The sequence below is a fragment of the Capsicum annuum genome, chromosome 9, assembly GCF_002878395.1.
Source record: "Capsicum annuum cultivar UCD-10X-F1 chromosome 9, UCD10Xv1.1, whole genome shotgun sequence".
Classification (NCBI taxonomy): domain Eukaryota; kingdom Viridiplantae; phylum Streptophyta; class Magnoliopsida; order Solanales; family Solanaceae; genus Capsicum; species Capsicum annuum.
The window spans coordinates 163,607,004-163,634,915 of record NC_061119.1 but is presented as its reverse complement, the minus strand read 5'-3'; the positions used below and the strand labels follow the sequence as shown (position 1 = coordinate 163,634,915).

Genomic DNA, 27,912 nt, shown 5'->3' with positions numbered 1-27,912 from the left:
TCAATTGATCATGAACTATCTAAAGAATAAAATTGACCTAAAGGAGAAGGGAGAAGTATTAGATGAGAATCAGAAGGCATCCTATGCTCTATTCAGATTTTCCTAGGCATTGTATCCACTATCAACCCTTTATTAGTCAGATTATCATCAATTCTTGTTTTATTTATACTCTGTCATAGACTCTGAATCATTTTTCACTATTGTATTATTTATAGATTTGGATCTACGAGGCCTTTTTCCATCTTAAAAATTTTACTGAAAAATTATTGGATGATCCCTTTTTCATTCCCTACATCCTCAGATGACACGCTATAAAAAGTGATAAAATAATCGAAGGTGACCCATTCAAGTATAAAGAGAAAGTTATTAAGGCATGAACTTATTTTTTATTATGCAATCATACTACTGTTGTATTGAATGTTATGTAATTGTTAATTGATTTTTTATAGAACGTGAACCCGTACATCATTCATATTGCTTATGAGATGAAGATGGATTACATGGTCAACTTTAAGCCATATACAGACAAGGTGAAGAATAACGTCCTCGGTGGCTTGAAGAAAGATTTACAAGGGGTGACTATCCTTACTTTAAATGAAGATACTGATGATGATAGAGATTTGAATGGTAACCCATTAGAGTATGCATTGGAGATGATACTTTTTTTAGTTTCTCAAAAGTTATAGTGAGCACCTCTATCATAGAAAATATTTATAAGCGTGTTATTGTTCTCGAGAAAGTGGTGTTGGATATTGCTGCCTATATCAAAGTGAAAATACTAAAGAAAAAAAAGAATGAGTAACAACATGAGCGAGGTAAATTTATTCAATAATTGATGTAGTTAATGATTTTTCAGCTGTAAATATTAGTAACACTTTGTAATATGATGATACAGTTCGTGTGTACCTTCATGAATCGGAAAGAAGACATAAAAAAAAGAAAAAAGAAAAAATGGATGAGTTGACCATTGTTGTGGAAGAAGAGGAAAAAGAAGAAGAAAAGAAGTATGATGAATAAGAAGAAGAAAAAATAGAAGAAACTAAGAGCGAAGAAGAAACAGGAGAAGAAGTAGCTGCAGAAGAAGATTAAGAAGCCGAGAAAAAAAAAGAAGCTGAAAAAAAAGCAGCAACAAATGAAGAATATGAAGGCGATGAAAAATATGAAGATGAAAAAATAGCAGCAGCTGATGATGATGAAGGAGAAGATGAGAAAGAAGACGATAAGAAAGAAGCAACAGGTGAAGAAGAAGAAACTATGAAAGAAAAGGAAGCTGAGAAAGAAGCAGAAGCTGTAGATGTCAAAAAAGAAGGAAAAACGGGTGAGAAAGAAGCAGGAGCTACAGATGTTGAAAAGGAAGGAGAAGAAGCTAAAGATGGAAAGGAATAAGTAGCAGACAAAGAAGAAGGAGAAGGAACAAAAGATCACCAGGAAGAAGAAAAAGAAGAAACAGACGTTAAAGATGTGGTCGTGAATATTATTGATGAAATCAACAATAATATCTGTGATGGTGCGGAAAAGGACACTTTAATGCTAATATTATTAAAGTTTAAGACTTTTTTTATTTGAGAAATAAGGGAGTTGAATGATCTGTTGTTAGGATATGAATAACATTCTTTTATTTTATGAAAGTTGTTATGATTCTGCACTGAATCTGTTTTTATCAAGCTACATTATTGCATGAAATTTGAATATGCATTGTGTTTTCATAACTGATACAATGTATGATTGACATCATAGAATGCATATTTAATCTTTTGCATACTGCTTGCATAGTCTATCATTATCATGCTACTCGATTTTAAGTTGATGTGTAGTTTGATCAACTATGATTTAATGAAAAATAGTATTAACATTATTGAAAAATAGAAGTATTTTTATTTATTCATTCTCACTACATCCATGTTACACCTTCTCAAACAACAAATACTAGCATTATACCCCATAACATTATTTTTAGGCCATTATCCCTTTCTTCGGTCAAAATTAATTTTTGTGTTAGTTGATCCCTCTTAATTTGGGTGTCTTGTAGCAATACTTTCAAGTGAGCCCTCTGCTCTTTGATTTCTTTGAACAAAGTCATGAGAAAATCTCTATTTTCTTTGTATTCTCGAAGCCTTTGTAGTATAATAAATTTTTTCGCGCCATAAAAATTTGATGTCTCGGCTCCCGAACTCAATGTTGATGAACTGGTTGGAGGTGATACCTCATCAAGCCATTTAAAAAATGAGCATGCGCCATTATCTTAGAAAAATAATAATAACGTAGTGATTTACTTAATTTTTAAAAAAGGTATACACGAATCACCTTCGCAATTACACAATTATAAAATTTGCAACATGAATTTGAGTCCCTGCATGACGTTCTCAAGATAGTTGCATTTCCACAATGATAATAAATTAGAGTCTTTTTAGAATTGGATGTTTGAGATATTTTAGAATTTTAAAATAAAAATTAAGTGGATGAAATAAAATAATGAGGGATGGAGGACTTTATATATGAAGTTAAAAGAAGTGTTAATATTGAAGGAGTACAAAATTAGCCATTTGTTACCGTTGAACAATAATTTTTTGAACTGATGGTAAAAATTAATAGACTATCGTCAATCATGAGTTATGTCAATCATCAACAAGATATTAAAGTCTACCATAGACGCTCGTAATCAATGGACCCTCACTAATATGTTTAAAAGAAAAATAATTAAGTAAAAAGTATACTTGTGCTTTGAGGGTCCATTGATTGAATTGGTCTACCGTAGACTTACACTGTAGGTAGTACATCAATAGTTCTCTGGATCATTGGTAGATCGCGTAGATGTATGCACATGATTATAGACCTTTACTAGCATGTTGTTTAAAAATAAATAAATAAATAAATAATAAATATAGTGTGAAATTCTATACATATGAAGAGTTTAAACAAGTTATATAATTATATTAAAGCTTATACAAATTAAGTTTGGTGAATTAAGGAGTGTGTGAATGGATTGTGATTGAACAAACAATATTTTAAGATTAATGTTTGTCAAAGCACAAGTATGTTTTGAGGATGTTGATTTAACTTGATGACTACTCATCCACATTTTGAGGATGTTGATTTAACTTGATGACTACTCATCCACATTCTCGTTTAATCACCACCCCCAAATTAAAAGAGTATGTGAAATGGGTTGTGGTTGAACAATCAACATCCTCAAAACATACTTGTGCTTTAACAAACATTACTTTGAGTATGTTGATTGTTCAACCACTCCCCATTCACACACTCCTTAATTTACCACCTTTAATTTGTATAAGTTCTAATATGATTATGGGACTTTTTTAAACTCCTTCATATGTATAAAAACCCATAACTTATTTATTTATTATTTAATAATTTATTTTTAAACAACATACAAATGAGGGTCTATAACTGTGTACATAGATCTATGTGATCTATGAATGATCAAAAGAGCAATGGATGCATGACTTACTGTGTACGTCTATGGTAGACCAAATTAATCGATGGATTCTGAAAGCACAAGTATAATTTTTTACATGGGATTGACATGGGTTAACATCGATGTCAGTCTATTAAGGGTCACCAACAGTTCAAGATTTTTTGTTTAACCTTCCCAAATCATGTGATTATGTGTTTAAATTTTTTTAAATTTAATTATTTTCTTTCACCATCCCTAAATCATATGATTATGTGTTTAAACTTTTTATAATTTAATTACATTCTTTCACCATCCCCAAATCATGTGATTATGCATTTAATTTTTTTAATTTAATTATTTTCTCTTAAACTACAAGCTACTGATGGTCCATTGATTCATATAGTTTATGATCCGCCTATATGTCTGATCGAGGAGTGACAGTGTCTTAGATTGATGATAGGGCATAATACATTAGCTGAGGTAGAGTAGATTGATTTTTTTGTCTACGATCAACTATATATGTAATCTGAATTTATTATCAAATTTTTTTTACTCTTCGTGAATTTAGTCAAGTCAATTTACAGTTGTACTCATTGAACAAACAATACAAATTTGAAAAGTTTACTGTGAAAAATCCCACCATTGATATAGAAGAATAACCAACAAAAAAAGCGATAATCACAAAAAAAGGAAAACATAATTTACAAAATGGAACACTTATATTCACTTTGTTCATTGCAGTACATACATTTCCCATTATAAAAAATAAAAAATTAGAAGCTTTATTCTAATAGGAATCCTAACTAAGAAAGCTTCTTCTGCAATGAAAAATACAAAAACTTATAAATATGAACTAAAATAAAAGGGATAATACTCACGAAAATATCTGAACTTTGACCAAATTTCCAGTTGAGCATACTGAACTTTGCGGGGGTCCTATTACCCCCTACACTTTTTTTTCCATATTTTAATGCCATATATCTGTCCACTTGGACACGTATAAATATGAGGTGGCGCGTGTATTACACGCGCCAATACACGTGTAAAAATGAGATTTGGCACATGTATTACATGCGCCAATGGTGAATCTGAGTATTGAATTTCGAGGGGTAATTAAATCCACTTTAAAAAATCTGGGGGGGGGGGAGGGGTAATAGGATCCTCGCGAAGTTCAGTATGCTTAACTGAAAATCTTGTCAAAGTTAAGGTATTTTCGTGGGTATTATCCTAAAATAAAAACTTAAAACTAAATTTCGGGGGATGGTGTGTCTGTGTGTGGGGGGGAGGGAGGTGATGTATTTGGTGCCTTCCATTTCTAGCCTTTCTAGAATGGTCCTCAATAAATGAGCAATCCGATGGGGTTCACGCTCCAAGTAGACGCGATCTTTGCCCAAGCCATGGAAAAGACAGTTAAAATCGTTCCTTAAAAGTAGGAGATCATAGAGCCATGAGGGAAATCGTCGGATGAGATGTAGGAATATTCTTCTGGGAGGCATGATTTTAGTTTGATGAAGAAGAAAGGGTGTTTTAGAGTTTTTCATTTAGGTAGAAGTGAATGGTTACATAGAAATTATCAGTGTACTTTTAGACTCATAGAAGGTGTCGTTTTATATTTCCAATTAATGATCAGTTGACGCATGCGAGAATAAAAAAGGTTTATATTGCGTATACCAATGGTTTTTATGTGAATAGATATGTTTTCAGCTTTTAATTAATTGAGAACAGGAAATGATGGTTCAATGTATCGATTGGAGAGATATGAAGGTAAAAATACCCACAAAACATTTTTGATGAGTAATCATATATCCATTAAAAATTATTTAATAGACCATATAAAGGATATATCATAGATTGATGTTGTCTATCGTAGACAAAGAATTAAGTCGAATACAACTGAACGTTAAATTCTACAGAAATGTATATTTATCTCCCAAAATAGTGGCTTTGCAGACGAAGAAATAAAGACTATCTAATAATTGTTGGCCATGCTACATGTGGTTCTTTTGTGCTTGAATTTATTTTATATTCAACATTTATTTCTCCTTTTGGACTTGAATGTTTCACTGACGCCCTTAATGGGTTTGACTTTCTTCCTTCCGAGTTTAGGATCATAGAGGGGTGGAAAAATCTTGGTGTTTTGTAAATCTTATGGCACAGTCCATCCGGACTCTATAGAAAAATGTTAATAGCTTTGAAGTATGCGAGGATGTAAGTTTCAACTTTATAAATTGGCAAAGAGTAATATTAGTTGGATTTACCATAACCTTAACCTTAGCCATCGCCATACTTTACTTGCAAAGCAGCCATCGCATGTTCGTACGACAGTTTCACCAAGTAATATTTCCTACAGGAACAACTCCTCTCCAAGAGATTGACCTTGGAAGTGACACCGTTTCCGAACATGATGAGTTGGTCGAGATTTCCATTTGCATTAGTCACATATAATGAATCACGTGCACTCTTATTATCTCTGAGGATCTTTTCCGCACAAGGCACAAATTTGTTGTTTGAATTGCCGACAAATGCATGCCATTCCTTAAACTTTTTACCATTTTTTTAGCAATTGAATTGAATACGTATGACACGGGGTACTTCTGTTCATCCGTCAACACCAAGTTGAGAGACTCGGTGATATTTATGGTCATCACATCGTACCTATTGCCCAAAAAATGTGCTTTACTCCACTTCTCAAAATCAAGTACATTTTCAAGGACATGTGCTACCTCAGGGCATTTATTCTTCAATTCCGTAAAATTATAGCTAAATTCATTAAGAGAATAAGCCTTTGCTGTGGCGTAGAACAAATAAAGATGCTCTCCACAATGTTGATTTACTCGAAAAATTTTAGCAAGGTGCCTCATGCAAAGTCCATGATGCACACAATTGTAAATACGGGAGAAGGCATTGGGAATTCTAATGTTTCTATCGAAGATGACATATAGATTTGGTTCATATTCTACTATAGTCTTTAACTTCTCAAAGAAGAAGGTCCAACAAGCATCGTTCTGTTTATCCACAACACAAAAGATAATTGGAAAGATATGATATTTAGTGTCCTGTGCAATGACACTCAAAAATACACCGTCGTACATGTTATACAAATGTGTGCCATTAACAACATTTACCTTTCTCAGGTAAGCATATACCCGTACGCAAGCTCCAAATTCTGAAAAGTAGTAAATGAACGATCCATACATTCTGTAAACAATGATTGAGTAAGAAGAACCAGAATTCCATAACTCCACCATGTGGAAAAAGCTGGCAAGCAAGCATATCCTGCTCCGGTGTCCCACAAACGATGTTCTTTGCAATTATACTTCTTTTCTAACACATCCATTAGCTTATGTTGCAATGTATTTACCAAAACACAATTCTCTGAATTTCTCTTATGGTTGGACATTTACCATCATAAAAATAATTTACGCATAGTGAAACAATGATCTCGGATGAGAATTTCTTATGCCTACCTGTGGCGTGTTCAATACCGCATGTGTGGTATCCAACATACTTGTATATGTGAAATCTATCTGAGGATTCATACTTCTTTATCCGAAACAACCAATCACAACCACGAGATACACATTTCACCTTCAACAATTTGGTGCAGCTCTTCTCCGTAAACTAATTAAAAAACTGCCTCACCAATGCTCTATCTGGTAGCATTTTCAGCTTTTTTTTGTTGGGGAATGTTTGATCACAATAAAAATTAGTTTCATTGACGAAGAAATGACTTGGTTGTGATCCCATTCCACAATTTTCTTCCGCATCTTATGAGTCCGATGAATTGTATTCCATATCCATATAATCATCTTCCATATAAGTTAGATAGTCCTTATTGTTCTCATAATCATTCAAATCATCGTAGATTACCAGACACCGAGGTGGGGGTGGTGATGGTGATGAATTCAACAGTTCTTCAAAGGGCCTCTCAACTACATTAATTCTTAAAATATGTCTAAAGCCATCAGCACCAGGATCCATCATGTATAAAGACACACATTTATCATTATTTATGATCATAGGATGCACTTTTTCTCTCAAATGCATTCAATAACTAATCACTATATTGCTCGGCAAGCAATCTAGATCTCCGTTATCCATTATGCTTGCAACCAACTCGTCGTATGAACCATTACGATGAACAAAAATGGGCAATCTTACCTTAGTAAAAACTTTCCATTTCTAACATTTGGGAGTCTCTTCCTATTTTTTCATGAAATCACTAGAAATCAGAACAAATTCTGCAATAGACATCCTACACTTAAGCTTTGGTCGACGATCGATTATGCGGATGGTATATGCATGGTCAATGACTAATCAATGACTAGACAAATATCCGTACAAAATCTGTGAAATTATAGATATTGCTTCTAATCAATGATCGTTGGGTTTATGACATCGAGAAATGAACTTGGAGTCGCCTGAGGTACTATACTATACTTTTTAAAGAGGTTTTGAGCAATGTGAGTGATTTGAAAACTTTTTGACAATTGTAGAAAGTGTGTTTGAGAAGATAGAAAACAAATGGGGTAAAAATGGATGCAATGGACAAGCTTATGATGTTTGTGGACTGATTTAGAGCTGATCACCGAAAAACAACACCAGAATCATTACCTGAATTGGAGCTTTTTAGAGGGCAAACGGAAGCGCTTCTATTTTAAGCTTTTGGAGTTTTTAAAAATTATTTTTAGAAACCCAAAATATTTTGTATATAATTGTGGATGAAGGAGTGAATTAAAGTATATTATTAGAAACTTGTGGGTGATTTTCTTAACTTGGAATGATTGGATGATGACATGGAATAAAGTGGGTATTTAATAAATTTTTCCAAACTTGTGTCTAAATGGAAAAATAAGTTTTGAAAGTGGGTATTTGGTAAGTTAGCCCCCCTCACTAGGAGTGGGCATGGTATGGTATATACCAAATACTAGACGAAATCAAAATTTTTGATACTGCTGTATGGATTTTATGGTATTTGGTAGTAATTTTAAATTATTTTGGTATTTGGTATGGTATTTGGTATTTATGCAATAAATACCGAAATACCGTATACTGCACCGAAGTTTTTTAATGACATATAAAACCCATATATATATATATAGTATATTTAAGATTATTAAATATATTTATATATTATCCATTAGCCAATTGAACACAAAAATAGCTTTTATTCAGAAATAAATTTTTTATGAAGCTTATAATTTAGGAGTACTATGCTTAAGTTTAGGTACTGTTGTTCAGAGTTTGCATCTCGGACTATTCAATCGTGATTGAAATGTTATTTTTGTGTAATTGATTCACAAAGATAGTTGTTAGCCTAACATGATTGAGACGTTTTTAAAATTTAAAGTTATAGTTTTTTATATGGATATATGTAATTAGAAATCAAATAAAGTATGGTTACCGAATTACCATATCGTAAAATACCAAAATCAAAATTAAAAATACCGAACTATACCGAAATAATTTGGTATGGTAATGATATTATTTTTTTAGATACTGAAAATCGAAGTTACCATACCAAAGTTTAAAATACTGTATCGTACCGTAACATGCCCACCCCTACCCCACACTCTATATATAAAATTTGAAACTCACATAGGCTGTACATTAATTTAATGAGATGCATATTAGACTGATCAAAATTTATCAATTACTACAGTATTTCAACTCAAACAGATATCATCCAAACGTCTACTTCATTATATAAATAAGTTTTTTTTGAAAAAATAAAATTTATGAAATTGAATGGGACAATGCTTTGAGCTACAACAACAACATGGAGGTGTCAAGACAAAAATCCAAGCGTTGAGTTGCTTTCAACATATATGCAAAGATTAATGAATTGTTGTCTGACATGTTATTCTTAACCAAGTTAAGTTTTAAATTCCTAATTAATTAAGATCTACTACTTATCCTCTTTTTCTTCTCAAATTATCTATTGTGATTTCTAAAAGTAGTTATCTCAAATTATTTATTATTTTAAGTGTTCAATATTTCCTTGTTTTACTCTATACCATTTGACCGAGTACGTGTTTTTGAAGACTACAGATACTTCATTTATGATTGATCACAAGAAAGATTATATCATAAGATATATAAATAAGACTAAAACAGTCAAAATTCCTCCTCATTAATGTTTTCTTAGTTGATGTATAAAAGAGACATGAAGACTAATAATTATTTTTTTTAATACAACAAAGAGTTGGGTGAAATGGTTTCTTTGACTGACATGTTCTTGGGCTGATCTCTGTTTCTTTTAGTTGTAGAAAATCAATTGTATTTTCCCTATGTATTTCTTGGTTTGTCTAAAATCAACTGTCTTTTAAAATTTTCCAAACTTAAGAATTTTCACGTAATCAAACATTTGGGGTCTTTGCCGAGAAACTAAAAAAAGAAATCGAAGATTTGGGGAAAGGTTGAATCTTTGGTTCCTCGTTACTCATTTGGGAAGGTTGATGGGGAAAGTATTACATGAAAGTACCATTTTGATAGAAGTTGAACTCTACATTTAAGTGATATAAGATACAGTTTATTCCCACCTAAAATAAATAAAATTTTGTAAGTGGTTACCGTCATATTCGATTCGGAACCTAAATGACATGTGAAAAAGAAAGTGAATTGAAATAGTGTGCAGAAGCAAAGTTGACAAAAAGTAGCAGTACGATATTTATACGACCTTATAGACGGTTCCATTGTTAACGTCCGCTAATGATTTTGGACTCCTATATCGCAATAAATTAGCTGTTATAAGAGTACATAAAATATTAGGGCAGAACCCATTTTGTCCTAGTTTAGCTTCAAATTCTCTCTTACTCCATACGTTATTGAGAGATTAGTTATGTCTCAAGTTCTTGAAACGTCAAAATTTTCTATACAATCGGGGATATCAAAGACTCCTGAAAATTTGCATTGTTTATATTGGAGGGTAAAGTGTCGAAAGTAAGGTTTTCTGTTACTTTGTTAAAGTGAAAAAAAATTAGATCATTCATTTTAATTTCTAATATCTTAATCTTATTTGACAATTTTTTAGCAAATGGTGGATGAAACCATTTTTCGTTGAGAAGATTTTCCGACAAAGAAAAGACTCCTGGTTTTATAAAAGAAATACAATTACTTCACACAACAATGTGAGGTTGGATTTTCAGTCCAACGTTAATGAAGTTGGAGAAACTAAAAGAAAAAAAAAAAAAGAAGTTGGAGAAACTAGGGATCTAAGGTTCTTGTCAAGGGACACTGCGTGAGAGATGTGCTTTGAGAGAAAATTCAACGAAAATGAGAAAATAATCAACAATTTGAGACTTATTTGTTTTTTCTTGTTCTTGTTTTTATTTTGAAAGTCTTAAAAATAGAAATACAACCATAAACTCTTTGATTTTCAACATAGAAGTCCTCAATATTATCATCAAAGGAGTTTATGGGTTTGTTAAAATACATTTTTTTCCATCGATGTTAATTTCCTACTCGTTGATGATGCTTGTTCATGGGCTAACTTCAGCATGTAAAATGTACATCTTACTTCCATTCAGTCGTTTTATTTCCTAATCTTACTGCCCGCCATCTCGCAGGCTCTTGATTTGCTCGTGTAATGGTTGTAGAGGACCTTGTTGGGATTGGAGCTGACATTTTCTAAGTCACAAATGAGACAATATGATTTAGCGTACCGATGTATCCATTAGCGCTGTAAACCACATTAATATTGTAATGACATGAAATTTGTGAGTTTCTATTTTATGTGTGTTTGACCATTTTATCTTTTTCTTTTTTTTTTTTTTGTAGCTGCTACATGTTGATTTTGGGGTTTGGACACGATTGACATAATTTTCGATGAGATCAGAAGTGATTTGTGCAAGTTTGTGTTTTTTCAGATGATTGAGAAGCCATATAATTAACTTTGATTAACATTCGTCGTTATGAGTATCAGATGCCAATTTGGATTGCACCACCAGATCTAAAATATTGAATTAGGGTTAGTAGCGTGGCTGGTTTGGGTTCGGAACCTTTATCTTGTATTTTGATCCTTCATTTGAAAAATATTGAAGAGGGATCCCGGAGATCAATTTAATTAGTGAAAACAGTCCTTTTTTTTTTTCAAAATTTCAACATCGTCATTGAGTTTGAAATATTAAAAAAAAATTAGTAGTATAGTTTATTTACGATCACAATGTTTAGAATAAATTCTGAGGTTTTGACCAGACACTTGAAATTTTAGCCCAGATGGTAATTGTGCTACTGTCCGGTGCGGCTGCTTAAGTGTCCAAAGACTATTTTAGTGACTCGGCATTGTTTAAGCGATAAATGCTTTAGCGGCTACGCATCACTTAAGTGGTAGGGGTTTAGCGGCCATGCGTCACTTAAGCGATGACCGACCTAAGTGTGTGGCCGATTTAGTGACCTTTTAGCTACTTAAGCGATAGTCTGAGCAGTCAATTAATCACTTAAGTGACCATTGTTGAAACAGTATGTGTACATATTTTTCACGTTTTCCTCTATTTTTAGTCCTTGAGCTTCGAGTTTGAGAGATTCTTAAGGTTTCTTCCCAAGTTAAGCTTGGGTACGCTCCAAAACCTTATTTTTATTATTTTATATCGATTATATCATCAAAAACACCTTTAAATAATGTTTCAAAATAAATGTTTAGGCTTTTTACTGGTAGAGTTTAGAAAGGATTTTCTTTGATTAGGACCTCATTTTTAATCCATTTTCACACGGATTTTCTCCTGTAGATTCCTATAACCTTGGGAAATGTATTTTTAAAATAAAATTCTGGGTTTATCTCTTTTCATTTTAGAACTCATTTTTTCTAACCCGTTTTGGATCCGACTCAAAAATATGAGAGACACTTTATTTGAATGTTGTAGTTGATTCTGAGGCCGTTCTTAAGGGGAAGGCTCCATATTGAAGCACTTCTGACTGAGATATCATTATTTTGAGCTAGTTTATAACTTAACTTCTTTCATATTGAGCCGAGTAGTTAGTAAATAAGTAAAGATGATATGAGATAGGAAAAATAACTATGGGGTTTATATTTAGGAATATTATTATTGTTGTGTACCCATGTGGGGGCTTACACTCTGTTGTTGTTGGCTTGTGATATTTGATATTGTTTGTTGCCTATGTGGGGGATTTATTCTAGATATGATTCATGTGTAGGGGCTTATTTTCTAATATAGACCTTATTTGAGCATTGACTGCCTTAATAATTGTAACACCCAGCTACTATTAGAACCCTACTTTAGGTAAATGTAGAATAAAATATCATGTTTTGGTGGTATGGTGTTTTGAACCGAGACTACTCCCTAGTTATAACATGTCTACAAAGCCTCTACTAAGACGAGTTGCTGGAACAAGCCACCAGCTAACTCTAACTGCCTCGAAACTGGGAACACCAAAGTTAAAATAAAATGACTTTTGTCCTCGCATGATGAGGACTTGCCAAAACTGCTACTGCTGATACGAGATGATATCGTCCTAAGAGTGATCAGGATGCTAAGTGTCTGAATCTAAAATATAAGACACTCTAGCACAAAGAAAGCATGAGATCAGTTCTTTGAATGTACTAAGTATGTGAGATGGGATAATAACTGATATTAGCTAAACATAGAACATATAACATGATAACTAGTATAAAATTAAGTAATGGACATATACTGTAAAATGATCTAAATAACTGAATATAAGGTCATGCAAGAATTTGAAATCAAAATTGTAAGAATGTGAGAGCTACTAATAACCGACATACCCTAGTGTGAGCTAACCAGGGACCAACCTGTAACACCAGCTGGAAAGGTGTTCAGTACCTTGCATTGGGTACAAACTCTACTAAAGTGGATCCACTAAACAATGTCCAAAAGGACTATAGCATCAAGCCTAATCTAAAGGGAAACCCTTTTGAACACATGGTGGCGCTATAGTTCTGGCACTTAGGAACTTCAACTAAAGGTCTTAGCTTAACTAACATATGAGCCTTGATCCCTGCATCTGCTCGGTGCTAAGTACTAATCCCAGCTTAATGATACTGATAACTGTAATGCTCATTAATGGTAATAATCTGATAACTAAAATAAATACATTCTCTAAAAGTATTCAAAAAATATAAACTGGGGAATATAACATTGAATAATGTATGCATGAAATCTAAGGTCATCGGGTGTTCATAACTATGTCTTAAGAATGCAACTAATTCGTAAATTGATCGAGTTGACAGAATTCAATGATTCAGGTCCAACAATCATGAAAATTTACAATGTAACTTGGGTTTAGGATCATGGTTAAATAATAACATGAGAATTTATGTTAAAGAAGAATTATAACTCAATGACACTAAAAACCTGAGATACCAATAAATCTACCAATCCCCATAACCCTAAGTTATGAAAAATGAATTGTATTAGAGAATTCTATTAACCTTGGGACTCAAGGGTGAAAGGGAACCCATTGATAAAATCCCACATATCTAGAGATGAGAACCCTGGAGAATTCCTTAGAGACAGATGCTTGAGGAAGATAAACCCTAACTGGCCTTGGGGATAGAGAATAACCTCTTTTTTCTTCTAAAGTTAAGTATCAGATAAAATTCTAAGTAATTAAAGCATAGAGTCTTATTAACCCAAATAATGATCTTTGGAGTTCACAAAAATGGCGTATCTTAGATATTAAAAGAGTGGGAAAATACTGATATACCCCATAAAATTTCATAAGAGGAAACTGTAGGAAGGGACATACGAGAATTTTCCACGATCATGAGAACAACCTAATATTGTGGGCTACACACATGGCTAAAATTTGGATGAGAACTCTCTAAACATGATTAGACGATCCTTGATATTATAGTGGAATCTACCTATGGTTGTACCTTAGTTTGAATATTTGCTAGTTTTATTAAGGGCATCTGTAGGACTCACGACTGTGCCTAGGTATCATGATTTTAAAGCACGATCATTGTTCCTTCTCGTGGTATGTGGGTACACTTCGTCAACTTTTAAAAGTTACGATTATACAGATCATAGATGACCATTGTACGGTCGTGCAATGTAACCACGGTTATAGTTGGTTTCGTGGTATCATATTGTAGAACAAAGCTTTACTAAAAAGGCCTTCACTTCGTAATTCAACATTGGATTAAGGTGCACCTTCATGTGTTGTAAAAATAATTCAAAAACCTATCACTTGGATGGTCTGGGACTCAAAAGGCATCCGAATTTGGAAGTTATACTCTTTTAAAGATGATCACTTCTTTAGGAATCTATTGGTAAGGGAGGTTTGGCTCGATTAAGGGCTAGGGTGGTTCTTGTGGATTTAGTACGTGGACAAATTCCCTATTATACTGTTAAAACTTGATGATTCACCCTACATCTACTTAAATCATGGTTCTAGTCTAGGCTTGAATTTTTGGAGGCATTATAATATCTCTCCCTTGGGCTCATTTGTCCCCGAATGAAAATTTACTAAGTTGGAAGGTTAGGAGAAAAGAGCTGCAATTCCTATATTTTTTTCACCACTTCTCTTGCTATTATAGGAAGCTTTCTACAATATCTGTACCTGAAATTCCTACACTGAGCTTCTAAGAACTAAGCACTGACACGATATTGGATCAATAACTGAAACATGGGCTAATTCAGACTTATCATGACTCAAACCAGGGCCTGACGTAATAAGTATCTCAAGTCCACTAAGGACCAGACACCACCCCTTTATTACCTGGCAAAGGATATAACACTCCTAGCAGGGGCTTAAATACAAACATGTAACAAGATAAAAGGAGTAAAAAACTGAAAGACATCTAAGTATGTCAACATCAATACCCAATCCACAATAACATCCACGAGGCCTATACAAATCCAAAAATAATCTAAGACATGACATGCCCCTGACCCTGACAATGAAAATGATAATGTCATGTGAACTCCTTAATTCTAGGTTATGTATTGAAACCAATGGAATTATCAAGTCTTTCAGATAGTAGAAGCTCTCTACTTCACTACAAATGACCAATAAATTGAGCCGATCCACCTAACACTGCACGGGAAAAGTAGGATTGCCTTTGGAACCTATATTTAGTGGGGATATAGTGTGTGAAGATGGTTAGTGGTTTGAGCACTAGTATGTAAATCAGGGATAAGAATAAAGTAATGGCAATTTAAATATCCAGTTCAACACAATGTACATGTTCACATACATGTGTGGATAAATATATACTTACATAAAATGATGGGATGGGGAACAAGGATTAACATACAGTTTTAAAATCTTAACCTTGGCTGTGTACCTTAAAAGTCATATATCAATACCTATGGGTAATATGGACCCCAACTCTCACCCTCTAGCTGGGCCTCAATGCGTGTAGCCGCACGAACTGGAGAATAATATTATTTATATGCATAGGGGACTCAAACCTCCCAATCATATAATAAGGTGGACTCAAACCACCCGATCATAAGCAAAGGGACTCAAACCCCATGCTTTTAGACCCCCACGCCAGCAAATGCGGTTTCCAATTTCTGTCCCTCAAGACCAACACTTTCACGGCCAAACTACATAACCCTCTTTAAGCCTAGTTAAAATATTTATCGCACATTCCCATTCATTGAACCATAACTCACATTTAGGCATATATTATTGGTATCGTTGTACCTACTACACTTTCAAGGTAACATCAATATGCCATTTGAATTCTAGTAACTCCGGAGAACAACTCCCTTTGTTCATTAATACAACCGTCATGTTTCAATAACCTCTTTACATCAAGAAATTGTTCCCAAAGTAGTTCCATGCAATTTTACCCATACTCAAAACCACTTTCATAAAATTGTTTGGGGTTATTACCATTTCAACTGTCAATATTCACAACATTTGGGAAAATCACAAGCCCATGGTTTATTCACCATACCCATGCATCAAATTTATTTCAAAACCACTATTTAAAATATAAACAATGCATAGGTATACATGAAACATCACATAAATAACAATCATTCAAAACCCTCAACCCATGTTTCAAAACCAACATCAAAACCACATGGAGAACTATTTAAAACACATGATTTCACAAAGTAGTAGTTGGGGAGGAGTAACATGCCTGAAATATCATGAGTTAAGGAAAAAATTTGCCCCTAGGAGCTCTAATTGATCAACTTCTTAGAAACCTTAAGTATCTTACTTGAGAGAATTTGAGAGAGATTGAAAAGTAATTTCAATTTGTTTTTGAAGTGATAACGACACCCTAAAGGGGTTTTAAGTTAAGGGTCATGATTTGGGATAATGGGAAAAGGTCTGAAGTGCCCTTAATTAAAATCTAAAAAATTATCACCAGTGACTACGAGTCATTTATGACTCACGGCGGGTTGTACCATGAGTCATAGTCTAGACAGTAGCTGAGGGACTCCCTTCTGGTACCTCTAATACTTGTTAGGAGACCCTACGACTCATAGGGTCCAAGTCGTGGTCAATATAGAATAGTTTTAGCATCAAACTTGTTTTGCTACGTATGGGATTATATGACTCTTTTTCAGTCTTTATGACTTGTAGACCTTAATCATAGTCACAACAAAAACTCCAGCCTAACATACTAGTTAGGCTAAGGCTGGGTTCCTAAGACCTATACTGGCGCGTTACGACTCATTAGGAGAGTCATAATCTGGGCAGTGAGTTTAAAAGCTCAAAAATTTTCAAGAACCAAAAATTTGGGGTGTTACATTTCCCCCCTTAGGATCATTCATCCCCGAATGATGAGATAAGACATTTATTAGTATGATTTGACTCCAAACACAAGCACACTTACCTTTAACAAAGATAAAAAACAAAGCTGCTATGATTAACACAAATATTAAGCATGAGTATCTAAAACGGTTAAAAAGAATAGGTATTTGGACTTCATGTCCTCTTCAGCTTTCCAAGTAGTTTCTTTAAATTTTTGGTTCCTCCATAGAACCTTCACCGAAGCCTCATACTTAGTTTGAAATCGACGAACATAACGATCTAAGATCTCAATCAGGACCTCCTCATTTAACAAGAAGTTCGAAACACCAACACTTTCTAACGGAACCACAGGGGAAAGATCACCTACGTACTTCTTCAATATCGCCACATGAAAGACCAAATGAATGAAACCCAAGTAGAAAGGCAACTATAACTCATAAGTCACATTGCCCATTCTATTTAAAATAAAATAAGGTCCTACATAATAGGGACTGAGCTTTCCCTTCTTTCCAAACTGCATTATCCCCTTCATGGGAGACACATTCAAGAACACCCAATCGGCAACTTCAAATTCCAACTCCCATTGCCTCATGTCCGCATAGACTTTTGGCGATCTTAAGCCTATCCCAAATTACCTTCACATTCTCTATACCCGGTGAACCAAATTAAGGCTAAACAAGCCAGCCACACCAGCCTCAAACCCCCAATAGGAGAACGACATCTCCTACCATGCAAAGCCTCAAATAGAGCCATCCCAATACTTGCGTGATAGCTATTATTATATGAAAATTCTATAAGAGGCAAATGGTCAACCCACCTACCACCAAAATCAAGCATATAAGACCTTATCATATCTTTCAACGTCTGAATTATCTTCTCTGCTTGTCCATCCATATAAGGGTGGAAAGTGGTGCCAAGGTTTACCTTAGTTCCCAAATCTCTTTAAAAGGAATATAATAAGTGAGACAAGAACTGAGTGTCTCAATCAAATATGATGGAAAGTAGAGGACCACGAAACTTCACGATCTCCTGAATGAAGAGCTTAGCATAATATTTTTCCAAATAATTGGTATCCACTGGTTAGAAATGAGCGGACTTGGTCATCCTATCCACAATGATCCAAATCGAACAAAATTGATGGCAAAACCGTGGAAGACCAATAATGAAATCCTTATTGATCACTTCCTACTTATATTTGGGCAACACAAACTCTTGAGGCAACCCACCGAGTCTTAAGTGCTCCACCTTCACTTGTTGATAAACCATACACTTGGTCACAAAATTTTCCACATCCTACTTCATGTTATTCTACCAATAGATCCCTCTCAAATCATGGTACATCTTCATCAAACTAGGATAAACAGTGTACCTCGATTCATGATCCTATCAAAGATCCTTCTTCGCAGCCCATAAACATTGAAGACATACAACCTACCTTAGTATCTCAAGAAAATACCACCACCAATCCCATAAACCATCATGTTCTACTGGCCCTTTTCACCCTTAATCCGCATCAAGATCGGGTCCAAAACTTGCTTATCTTTTACCTCAGCACTAAGGGATGACTTCACCACCTCTTGCACTATCATATCTCCATCCTCAAAGTCTAAGAGATGAACTCTAAGGTTAGCCAACCAGTGAATATCCTTCACCAACTCTCCCTTCCCCTTATCTACATAAAATAACCTTCCCATAGATAACCTGCAATGAGAATCTGCGACCATATTAGCTTTACCTGGTTGATAGTAAAGACTCATATCATAGTCCTTGAGCAACTCAATCCATCTTCTTTGCCTGAGATTCAACTCCTTCTAGTTAAACACATACTTCAAGCTCTTGTGATATAAATAAATGTCAACATAAACTCGATACAGATAATGGCTCCAAATATTCAAGGTAAAGAAGACAACTAACAATTCGTGTGTCAGGTAATTCTTCTTATAATCTTTTAACTATCCAAAACAATAGGAAAAAACCTTACCAAACATAGCCCAGTCTTATATGAGATGCATCATAATAAACCACAAAACCTTTATACCCTCGGGTAAAGTCAGAACTGAAGCTGAAGTCAACTTATCCTTTAACTTCTTGAAACTACCCTAAAAACATCAAACCATAGGAACTTCACCTTTTTCTAATTCAACTTAGTCAATTGGGTCGCAATAGAAGATAAACTTTCTACAAACCTCCTATAATATTTGGTAAACCCAAGAAGTTCCGAATGTCTATTGGAGTCATAAGTCTAGGCCACTTCTTAACTACCTCAACTTTTTGTGGATCTACCATGATCCCCTCACTATACACAACATAACACGGATAAGTCATAACATTCAACCAGAACTCACACTTAGAGAATTTAACATATTATCATTGATCCTTAAGGGACTGTAACACTACTCTGAGATAATCAACAAGATCTTTCTCACTCTTAGAATACACTAAGAAGTCATTAATGAACACAATAACAAATAAGTCTAGAAACTGATGGAAGACTCAGTTCATAAGATCCATAAATGTGGTCGGGGCATTAGTCAAATCAAAATATATGACCAAGAACTCATCATTTCCATACTGATACAAAAAGCAATCTTAGGGATATTTACCTCCCTAATCTTCAGTTGATGATAACCTGACCGAAGGAAAATCTTAGAGAAACACTTAGCACCCTGAAGCTAGTCAAATATGTCATCAACTCTAGGAAGATGATATTTATTCTTCACCATCACCTTATTCAACTAGCGGTAATCTATATTCATTTTGAGGGACCCATCCTTTTTACACACGAAGAGCACATGAGCACTCCATAGGGAGACACCAGAATGAATGAAACCCTTATGAAAAAAGTCTTTTAACTGCTCCTTAAGTTCTTTTAACTTAGCTGGAGGCATTCTATAGGGAGGGATGGTGATAATATTAGTGTACTAAAGAAAATCAATCCCAAAATCAATCTTCCTATCAGAAGGAACACCAAGAAGATCGTTGGGAATACTTTGGGAAATTCACAGACCACTAAGACAAATTGAAATGAAGGACTCTCAGAACTAGAGTCTTTAACATGAACTAAATGATATAAACACCCTTTAGAGATCAACCTCCGAGCTCTAAGATATAAATCAAATCAATACTTAGGCGCTAGGTAACTACCTTCCCACCCAATCACTGGCTTATTTGGGAATTTAAAGATGACCCTCCGGGTCCTACAATCAAGAGACATATAGCATGAGTACAACAAATCCATCCCCAAAATCACATCAAAGTCTTAAAATTTCCAACTCTATCAGAATTACTAACGTCTCCCTACCATTGATAGATACCATAAAACCTCCATAGACTTTTTTATCCAAAATAGAGTCACCCAATAGAGTAGAAATAGAAAAGTGATTCAGAATATACTCGAACCAAAACTAAAATGAATATCCATATAAAGGGTCACATAAGAAAGGGTAGACTTCAGATCAAACAAACAATACACATCATGAGAAAAGACTTATAACATACAAGTGAAAACACTCATAGATGACTCAGATTCCTGGCGAATGGCAAGAGCATATAGGCAATTTCGACTAATGCCTGAGCTAGAAGTATCACCTTTGGTGTAGGAGCTGAAGATGTGGCAATCAAAACATTATTAGCCCTAGTAGCAACCCTAACTAATGGACAATCCTACTACAGGTGTCCCAACTGACCATACTTAAAGCACTTGTTCCTTTCTTCCTCACAAAATCCTTGATGCACCTACTCTCAAAATTAACAAAGGGGATAAGACTGGGCTGATTTAGCTCCACTAGCCTGAGATTGGGCACCTTGTTCCTTAAATCCACTATTTCTCTAAAATTGACAGTCTCTGGATGACATAGGATATGGTGCACTAGCCATAAAATAAAAACCAGAATTACCCCACTTATTTCTAGACCGTTTTTTAGCATCTTTACCACTCTGTTGCTGACCTTCACTTGTTAAAATATCAAAACTTCTTACTCTGCCTCTCTCTAATTTTTGCCTACTTCTTCTTTTCCTCCTCGACTTATTGCATATATACCATAAGTCGAGAGAAATCTATATCTTTGTTTAATAAGGTGGCCTTGCTCTCTAAAATAAGATCCAAGTACAAGCCAAAAAAAATATTCTCATTCTTGCTCTCATGAAAGACACTAGCTCAGGAGCATAATGGGACAACTGGTGAAACTTCAAGGCATACTCTTTAATAGTCATCTTGCCTTTCCTTAAATTCACAAACTCTTTGGACTTTGCTTCCCTCAGCTCCTGAGGAAAGAAATAATCCATAAAAGAACCCAAGAACTCCTCCCATAATGCCAAATCTACATTATTGCTCCTAGACTGATCCCACTCCTCATACCACTAATATGCCATATCCTTTAGCTGATAAATAGAAAACTCCACACCTTTAGAGACCGAAGCATGCATAACTTAGAAGATCTTCTCTATTTTATCTATACATCCTAGAGGATCCACCTCACCTTTAGAGCTAGTAAAGGTCAGATGATTAGGCATCATAAACTGCCCTACTTGAGTGATATTAGAAGAACTCATAGTAGTACTAGCAGGACCCAACTGACACAATTGAGATATCACCAATTGCGTCAAGAGATGAATAGATTAAAAAAAGTTAGCATTAGAAATATCTCCCTAGGGCAGTGGGGCATGATCATTATCATCATCTTGAGGGGCTCGAGGAGGATTGGTAGGGACCAATAGAACTCTACGTGGGGTAGCATAATTAGGAGCTAGATCCCTAGTCTGGGTCTGCACTCCATAAGTAGATCGAGCTCCATCGACATTATCCTCAGATGGGATAAAAGGGTTTTTGCATACATTATTTATTCTTGGAGGCATAATTTGAAATACAAACAAATGGGGAGTAGAGGAGATTTCCAGACCGTAGACTTTATATCCCAAAATATAACAACAGGAAAGGAAAACCATTCCCAAATGTCTTGTAGCCTCTTCCTTATCAGTGTGGCATGCTATAGGGCCATAAAAGACACTCTACTTGACACAAATTTATGTATGCCCAATGACACCTGACCTAGGCTCTGATAACTAGGGCTTGGCCATTATGAGTACCTAAAGTCCATCGAAGACCACCCCCTTATTTCCTTGCTAAATAGGCTATAACTCTCCTACCAGTGGATAAAATCCAAACATATAATAAGATAAAAAAAGTAACAAACTCAAATACATATAAGCATGTCAACATCAATACTCAATCCACAAGGACTCTATAAATCCAAAACTAATCAAATTCGGGACATGCCTCCTGACCCTGATAATAATAATGATAATATTAATATGAACTCTTTAATCCTAGTTTATAAAAGAAAATTGATGGAATGATCAAATCTTTAAAAAATTAGAAGCACGCCACTTCACCGCAAATGACTGACGAACCTAGCCGATCCACCCAACATCGTGTCTGAAGACGGTTAGGGGGTTGATCACTAACATGTAACTTAGGGATAGGATAAAGTAATGACAATTCAAAAATCTTGTTCAACTCAATGTACATGCTCACATACATGTGTGCATACATATATACTTACATAAAATACTGGGATGGGGAGCATGGCTTAACATGCAGTTTTAAAATCTTAACTTGGGCTGTGTAACTTAAACGTCACATATCAATAACCATGGGCTATATGGACCTCATCTCTGACCCCTTGGTCGAGCCTCAGTGCGTGTAGTCACACGAATTTGAGAATAATCTTATTTATATGCATGGGGAACTCAAACCTCCCAATTATATACTAAGGTGACTTAAGAACTCGATCATTCAATGTAATATGGAGGGATCGAACCATCTAATCATATAATAAGGTAGACTCGAATGACCCAGACATAAGCTAGGGGACTCAAACCCTAGGACATTTAGACCTGCGCGCCAGCAAACGTGTTTTCAAAATTTGGTCCCTCAGGACCAACACTTTAATGGCCCAGCTACACAACCGTCTTTAAGCGACATTAAAATTCTTATCGTACATTCACATTCATTGAACCGTAATTCATGTTTAGGCATACATTATTGGTATCGTCATACCAACTACACTTGCAAGATAACATCAATATGCCATTTAAATTCCATTAACTTAGGAGAAAAAATACCTTTGCTCATTTATGCAACCGTCATGTTTTGATAACCTCTTAGAACATGTTATTGTTCTGAAAGTAGTTCCAAAAAATTTTACTTATGACCAAAACCATTTCCATAAAATTGGGTTGGGGTTATTACCATTGTAATTATCAATATTCATAAAATTTGGGAAAATCATAATCCCATAGTTTATTCACCATACCCATGCTTCAAATTGATTTCAACACCACTATTTAAAACCTAAACAATGCATATGTAAGCATAAAACATCACATAAAGAACGCTAATTCAAAACCCGTAACCCATGTTTCAAAACATACATCAAAACCATGTGGAAAACTATTTAAAACACACACTTTCACAAAGTAATATTTGGGGAAGAGTAACATGTTTGAAATATTAGGAGTTATGGAAGGAATTTGCCGTTAGGTGCTCTAATTGATCAACTTCTTGAAAACCTTAAGTATCTTTCTTAAGAGAACTTGAGAGATATTGAGAAGTTATTTCAATATATTTTGGAGTGATAATAACACCCTAAAAGGGTTTTAAGTCATGGGTCATGATTTAGGGACCAGGGGAAATGTCTATTGTACCTTTAATTAAAAGCTGAAGAATTATTGCTAATGACTACGGTCACTATACGACTCATAAAGACTCACTCCAGCTTGTTACCATGAGTCATAGTTTGGACAGTAGCTGGGGGACACTACTTTGGTACCCCTATGACTCATATTGTATGAGTCGTTAAGATACCCTACAACTTATTGGGTCCAAGTCGTAGTTGAGACAAACTACTTTGGGCATCATACTAGTTTGGCTACAGATAGGACTATACAACTCTTTTTGGGTCTTTATGAATCGTAGAACTTAGTCGTAGTCACAACAAAAACTCCAGGACAACATACTGGCCATGCTACGGTTGGGTCCCTAAGACCTGTAGTGACATGTTATGACTCATTAGGAGAGTTGAAATCTGGGCAGTGAGTTTGAAAACTCAGGAATTTTCAAGGACTAAAAATTTAGGGTGTTATTAGACTCATGAACACATGCTCTGGTATGGGAATAATTGGGTGTCATGAAATATAAAGAATTAATCAATTAAGAGAAAATATTACCTCAATCTAGGACTATGTTCGAAGGGAAAAGATGGTGCATACTTGGTCGTCATGTTTTCCTCTGCCTCCCAAGTAGCTCCCTAAACTGACTGATTTTGCAAAAAAAACTTTACCAAAGTGAATTTTTTATTCCTCAACCCACAAAACTGATGGTCAATGATTTCACAAGAACCTTTTTATATGAGAGTTAATTTCACGCCAACCCTTTATAAGGGCACAACCGATGCGGGATCACCGATACATTTCTTTTGCAAGGAAAGATAAAATATGGGATACACTACTTCTAAATGTGCCAAAAAATATAACTCATAGGCCACCTTGCCAAAATGACCTACAATCTCACAAGGGCCAAAAAAGAGAGGACTTAGCTTTAGTTTCTTCCCAAACCATTTCATCCCTTTTATAGGTAAGAACTTCAAGTAGACCGAATCACCAACGTTCCCTCCTTCTCATATTTGTATTGGATTTTTGATGACTTTGAGACATTCTCAACCTCTCTGTAATCAGCTAGACTTTATCCATAACCTCATGGATTGTGTTTGGTCCTATCAATGTAGCTTTACCAATTTTGAACCAACCAATAGGAGATTTACACCTCCTTCTATAGAGAACCTCAAATAGGGCTATCTAAATAGTAGAGTGATATTTGTTATTATACAAAAACTCAATCAAACGTAGATGATCATCCCAACCACCGTTGAATTCAATCACTTATACTCTCAACATATCTTCGAAGGTCTGAATGGTCCTTTGTATTTGATCATTTATTTGTGGGTGAAAGGATGTATTGAGATGAACTTAGGTACTAAGACCCCATTAAATGCCTTCCAAAACCAAGAAATAATCTGAGTACCTCTATTTGAAATAATAGTCAAGGGTACTCTATGAAATCTTACCAACTTCTTTAAACAGAATTTGACATAGTCCTCATCTGAATCTAAAGTCTTAACTAGAAGAAATTGGGCCGACTTAGTTATTCTGTCCATAATAACCCAAATATAATCATGTGGTCGAAGATTATGTGGAAACCATTTAACAATGTCCATGTTTACTACTTCCCAGTTTCAAGTAGTATTACTGATGCCTTGAAGCATGCCACTAAGTCTTTGGTGCTCAACCTTAACCTGTTGGAAATTCGGACACTTAGCCACAAATTTGATGATATCCTTCTTTATACCATTCTACCAATAGACTTTTCGTAAAACATACAACATCTTAGTGGCTTATGGATGAATAAAATATTAAGAACTATGCTCTTTGTATAGTATCCCTTGTTTCAATTCATCTATATATAAAACATAATATCTGCCTTGACAGCGAAGATCACCATCTCCCCCTTGGGACAAAACCTTAACCTCCTGTCTCTGGATTACTGCTTTTAATTTAAGTAAAATAGGATCACTATCTTGATTTTCCTTAACCTCGGCTATCAATGAGGATTCTGAGCCATTCTAGACCAAGTATTACCTTCGGCTGAGTTATCCTACCAAACTCTTAATCTTGACAATCTATGAAACTTATGAGCTAGTTTATTCTTCTTATCCTCTACATAAGCAACACTCTCCTTAGATTATATGCTAAGAGCCTTGGCCACCACCGTGGCATTTCCTGGATGGTAGAAAACATTCATATCATAATCTTTTAATAACTATAGATACCTTCTCTAATAGAGATTTAAATCTTCTTGGCTGAACACATAACGAAGATCTTATGATTGGTGACCATATGAGACATAAACCCTATAGAGGTAGTGTCTCCAAATATCTAAGGCAAAAACCATAGCTACCAACTCTAGATGATTAGTCAGGTAATTCTTCTCATGAGGCTTGAGCTGTCTAGAGACATATGCTATAACTTTACCCCACTACATAAACTCACAACTAAGTGCAACTATGGATGCATCACAACAAACCACAGAACCATATAAACCCTCAGGTAGAGTTAAAACAAGAGCGATAGTGACTCAAGTATTCAACTCCTAAAAATTCTTCTAATAAAAATCAAACCACTAGAATTAGACTATCTTTTGAGTTAACCTAAACATGAGATAAGAAATAGGGGAAAAACCCGACATAAACCATCTGTTGTAGCCATCTAAACCAAATAAACTCTTGATATTTGCTAAAGAGATGAGTCTAGGCTAGTTTCTCATTGCTTTAGTCTTTTAGGGATCAACTCGGTATTTTGGGGATCAACCTAAATGCCTTTGCCAGAGATAATATGACCAAGGAATGTTGCTTATTTTAACTAGAACTCATACTTTTTGAATTTGGCAATTATCTAACTTTCACGACCTAAACTAGGGTCTGGCCGTGACGGGTATCTTAAGTATATCAGGGACCAGAGATCACCCCCTGCAACTAACCAACAAACACAATACCCCAATGTCGGATTAATTTTAAACATATAACAAGATAACATAAGGATAACATTAAAAAAATTTCAACCATGTCTATAATCCATCACTCGAAAATTGGCCAAATTGCCTACCAACAACAACCATGTCCACAGTAATCCAACAAAACCTTCTAAACAAAGAATCAAAACTGAATACCAATAAAGTATCAGGACATGCCCCTGACTATAGCCAAAATAAGTCTTCACAATCTGAGACATAAGAGACTAAAACATGAAATATAGACTTCTGATGTATGAAAGCTCACCACTTTAATGTCAACTCACGAACTTACTCTGAATCTAAATTACTATGCAGGAGAAGTAGAAGTATTTCTATTTTTTGCATCACACGGGGATACATCATTCGAAGACAATTAGTGGGGTGAACGCTAGCATGTAACTCACGGATAAGGATAACATAATGCCATGGTCAACAATTTCAAATTCATTCAAAATCTAATGTACATAAGCAAGTGTGTATATATATAAAATATTCTGGGATAGGGAACAAGGCTTAACATGAACTTGTCAACTTTAGCCTAGATTGTGTAGCTCAACCGTCATATAATTATACTCACGAGCTATATAGACCCCAGCTCATACCCCGGGTCGGTTCCCAGTGTGTGTAGCCGTACAAACTAGAGAAAGATCATACATATATAGGTACAGAGGACTTGAATCCTCTAATCATTCACTAAGGTAACTTAAGCAATTGATTAGGAAATATAATATTAGGGACTCGAACCCTCCAATCATAATAATATTAATAAGGTGGACTCAATCTACTTGGTTACAAGCATGGGGACTCGAATCCTCAAGCCATAATGGCCCCCACACTGGCTAATGTGGTTTCCAGTGTTGGTCACTCGAACCTCCACTTTCACGACTCAGCTACACAACCCTCTTTCAAAGGCTAATTAAAACATTTAACACATATTCCTATTTTCATTAAACTAATTACACACCAAGGCATCCCATTTGTATCATCATACCAACCTCTCTTGCAAGCTAATATCATCATGCCATGTCATCTACTCAAATAACTGAGACTCAAACCCATAAGTCAAAAGATATCCAAATAATCAATCATTTGGGACTCGAACCCATTTAATCAACCTAACACGCAAGGTTCCAACTCCACCATTTTTATGCATGGACATGAAGACCTTTCGAGG

At 34.9% G+C, this 27,912-nt stretch overlaps 1 protein-coding gene across 1 annotated transcript; it reads right to left on the bottom strand.

Moving 5' to 3' along the window:
* Window positions 1–5,686: 5,686 nt before the first annotated feature.
* LOC124887133 lies at window positions 5,687–6,663 on the bottom strand. The gene is made up of 2 exons (XM_047396324.1): window positions 5,992–6,663; window positions 5,687–5,950 (listed from the first exon to the last, which is right to left on the bottom strand). Exons 1-2 carry the CDS (start codon window positions 6,661–6,663, stop codon window positions 5,687–5,689), a joined length of 936 nt encoding a protein of 311 aa, XP_047252280.1.
* Between the last annotated feature and the right edge of the window lie 21,249 nt (window positions 6,664–27,912).

Excerpts from the sequence above, each read along its gene's own strand:
- LOC124887133 (XM_047396324.1), bottom strand. The coding sequence starts at position 6,663 with ATGGTGGAGTTATGGAATTCTGGTTCTTCTTACTCAATCATTGTTTAC. Across the intron at positions 5,951-5,991 it reads AGAAGTACCCCGTGTCATAC|GAATGGCATGCATTTGTCGG; the intron begins GTATTCAATTCA and ends AAAAAGTTTAAG.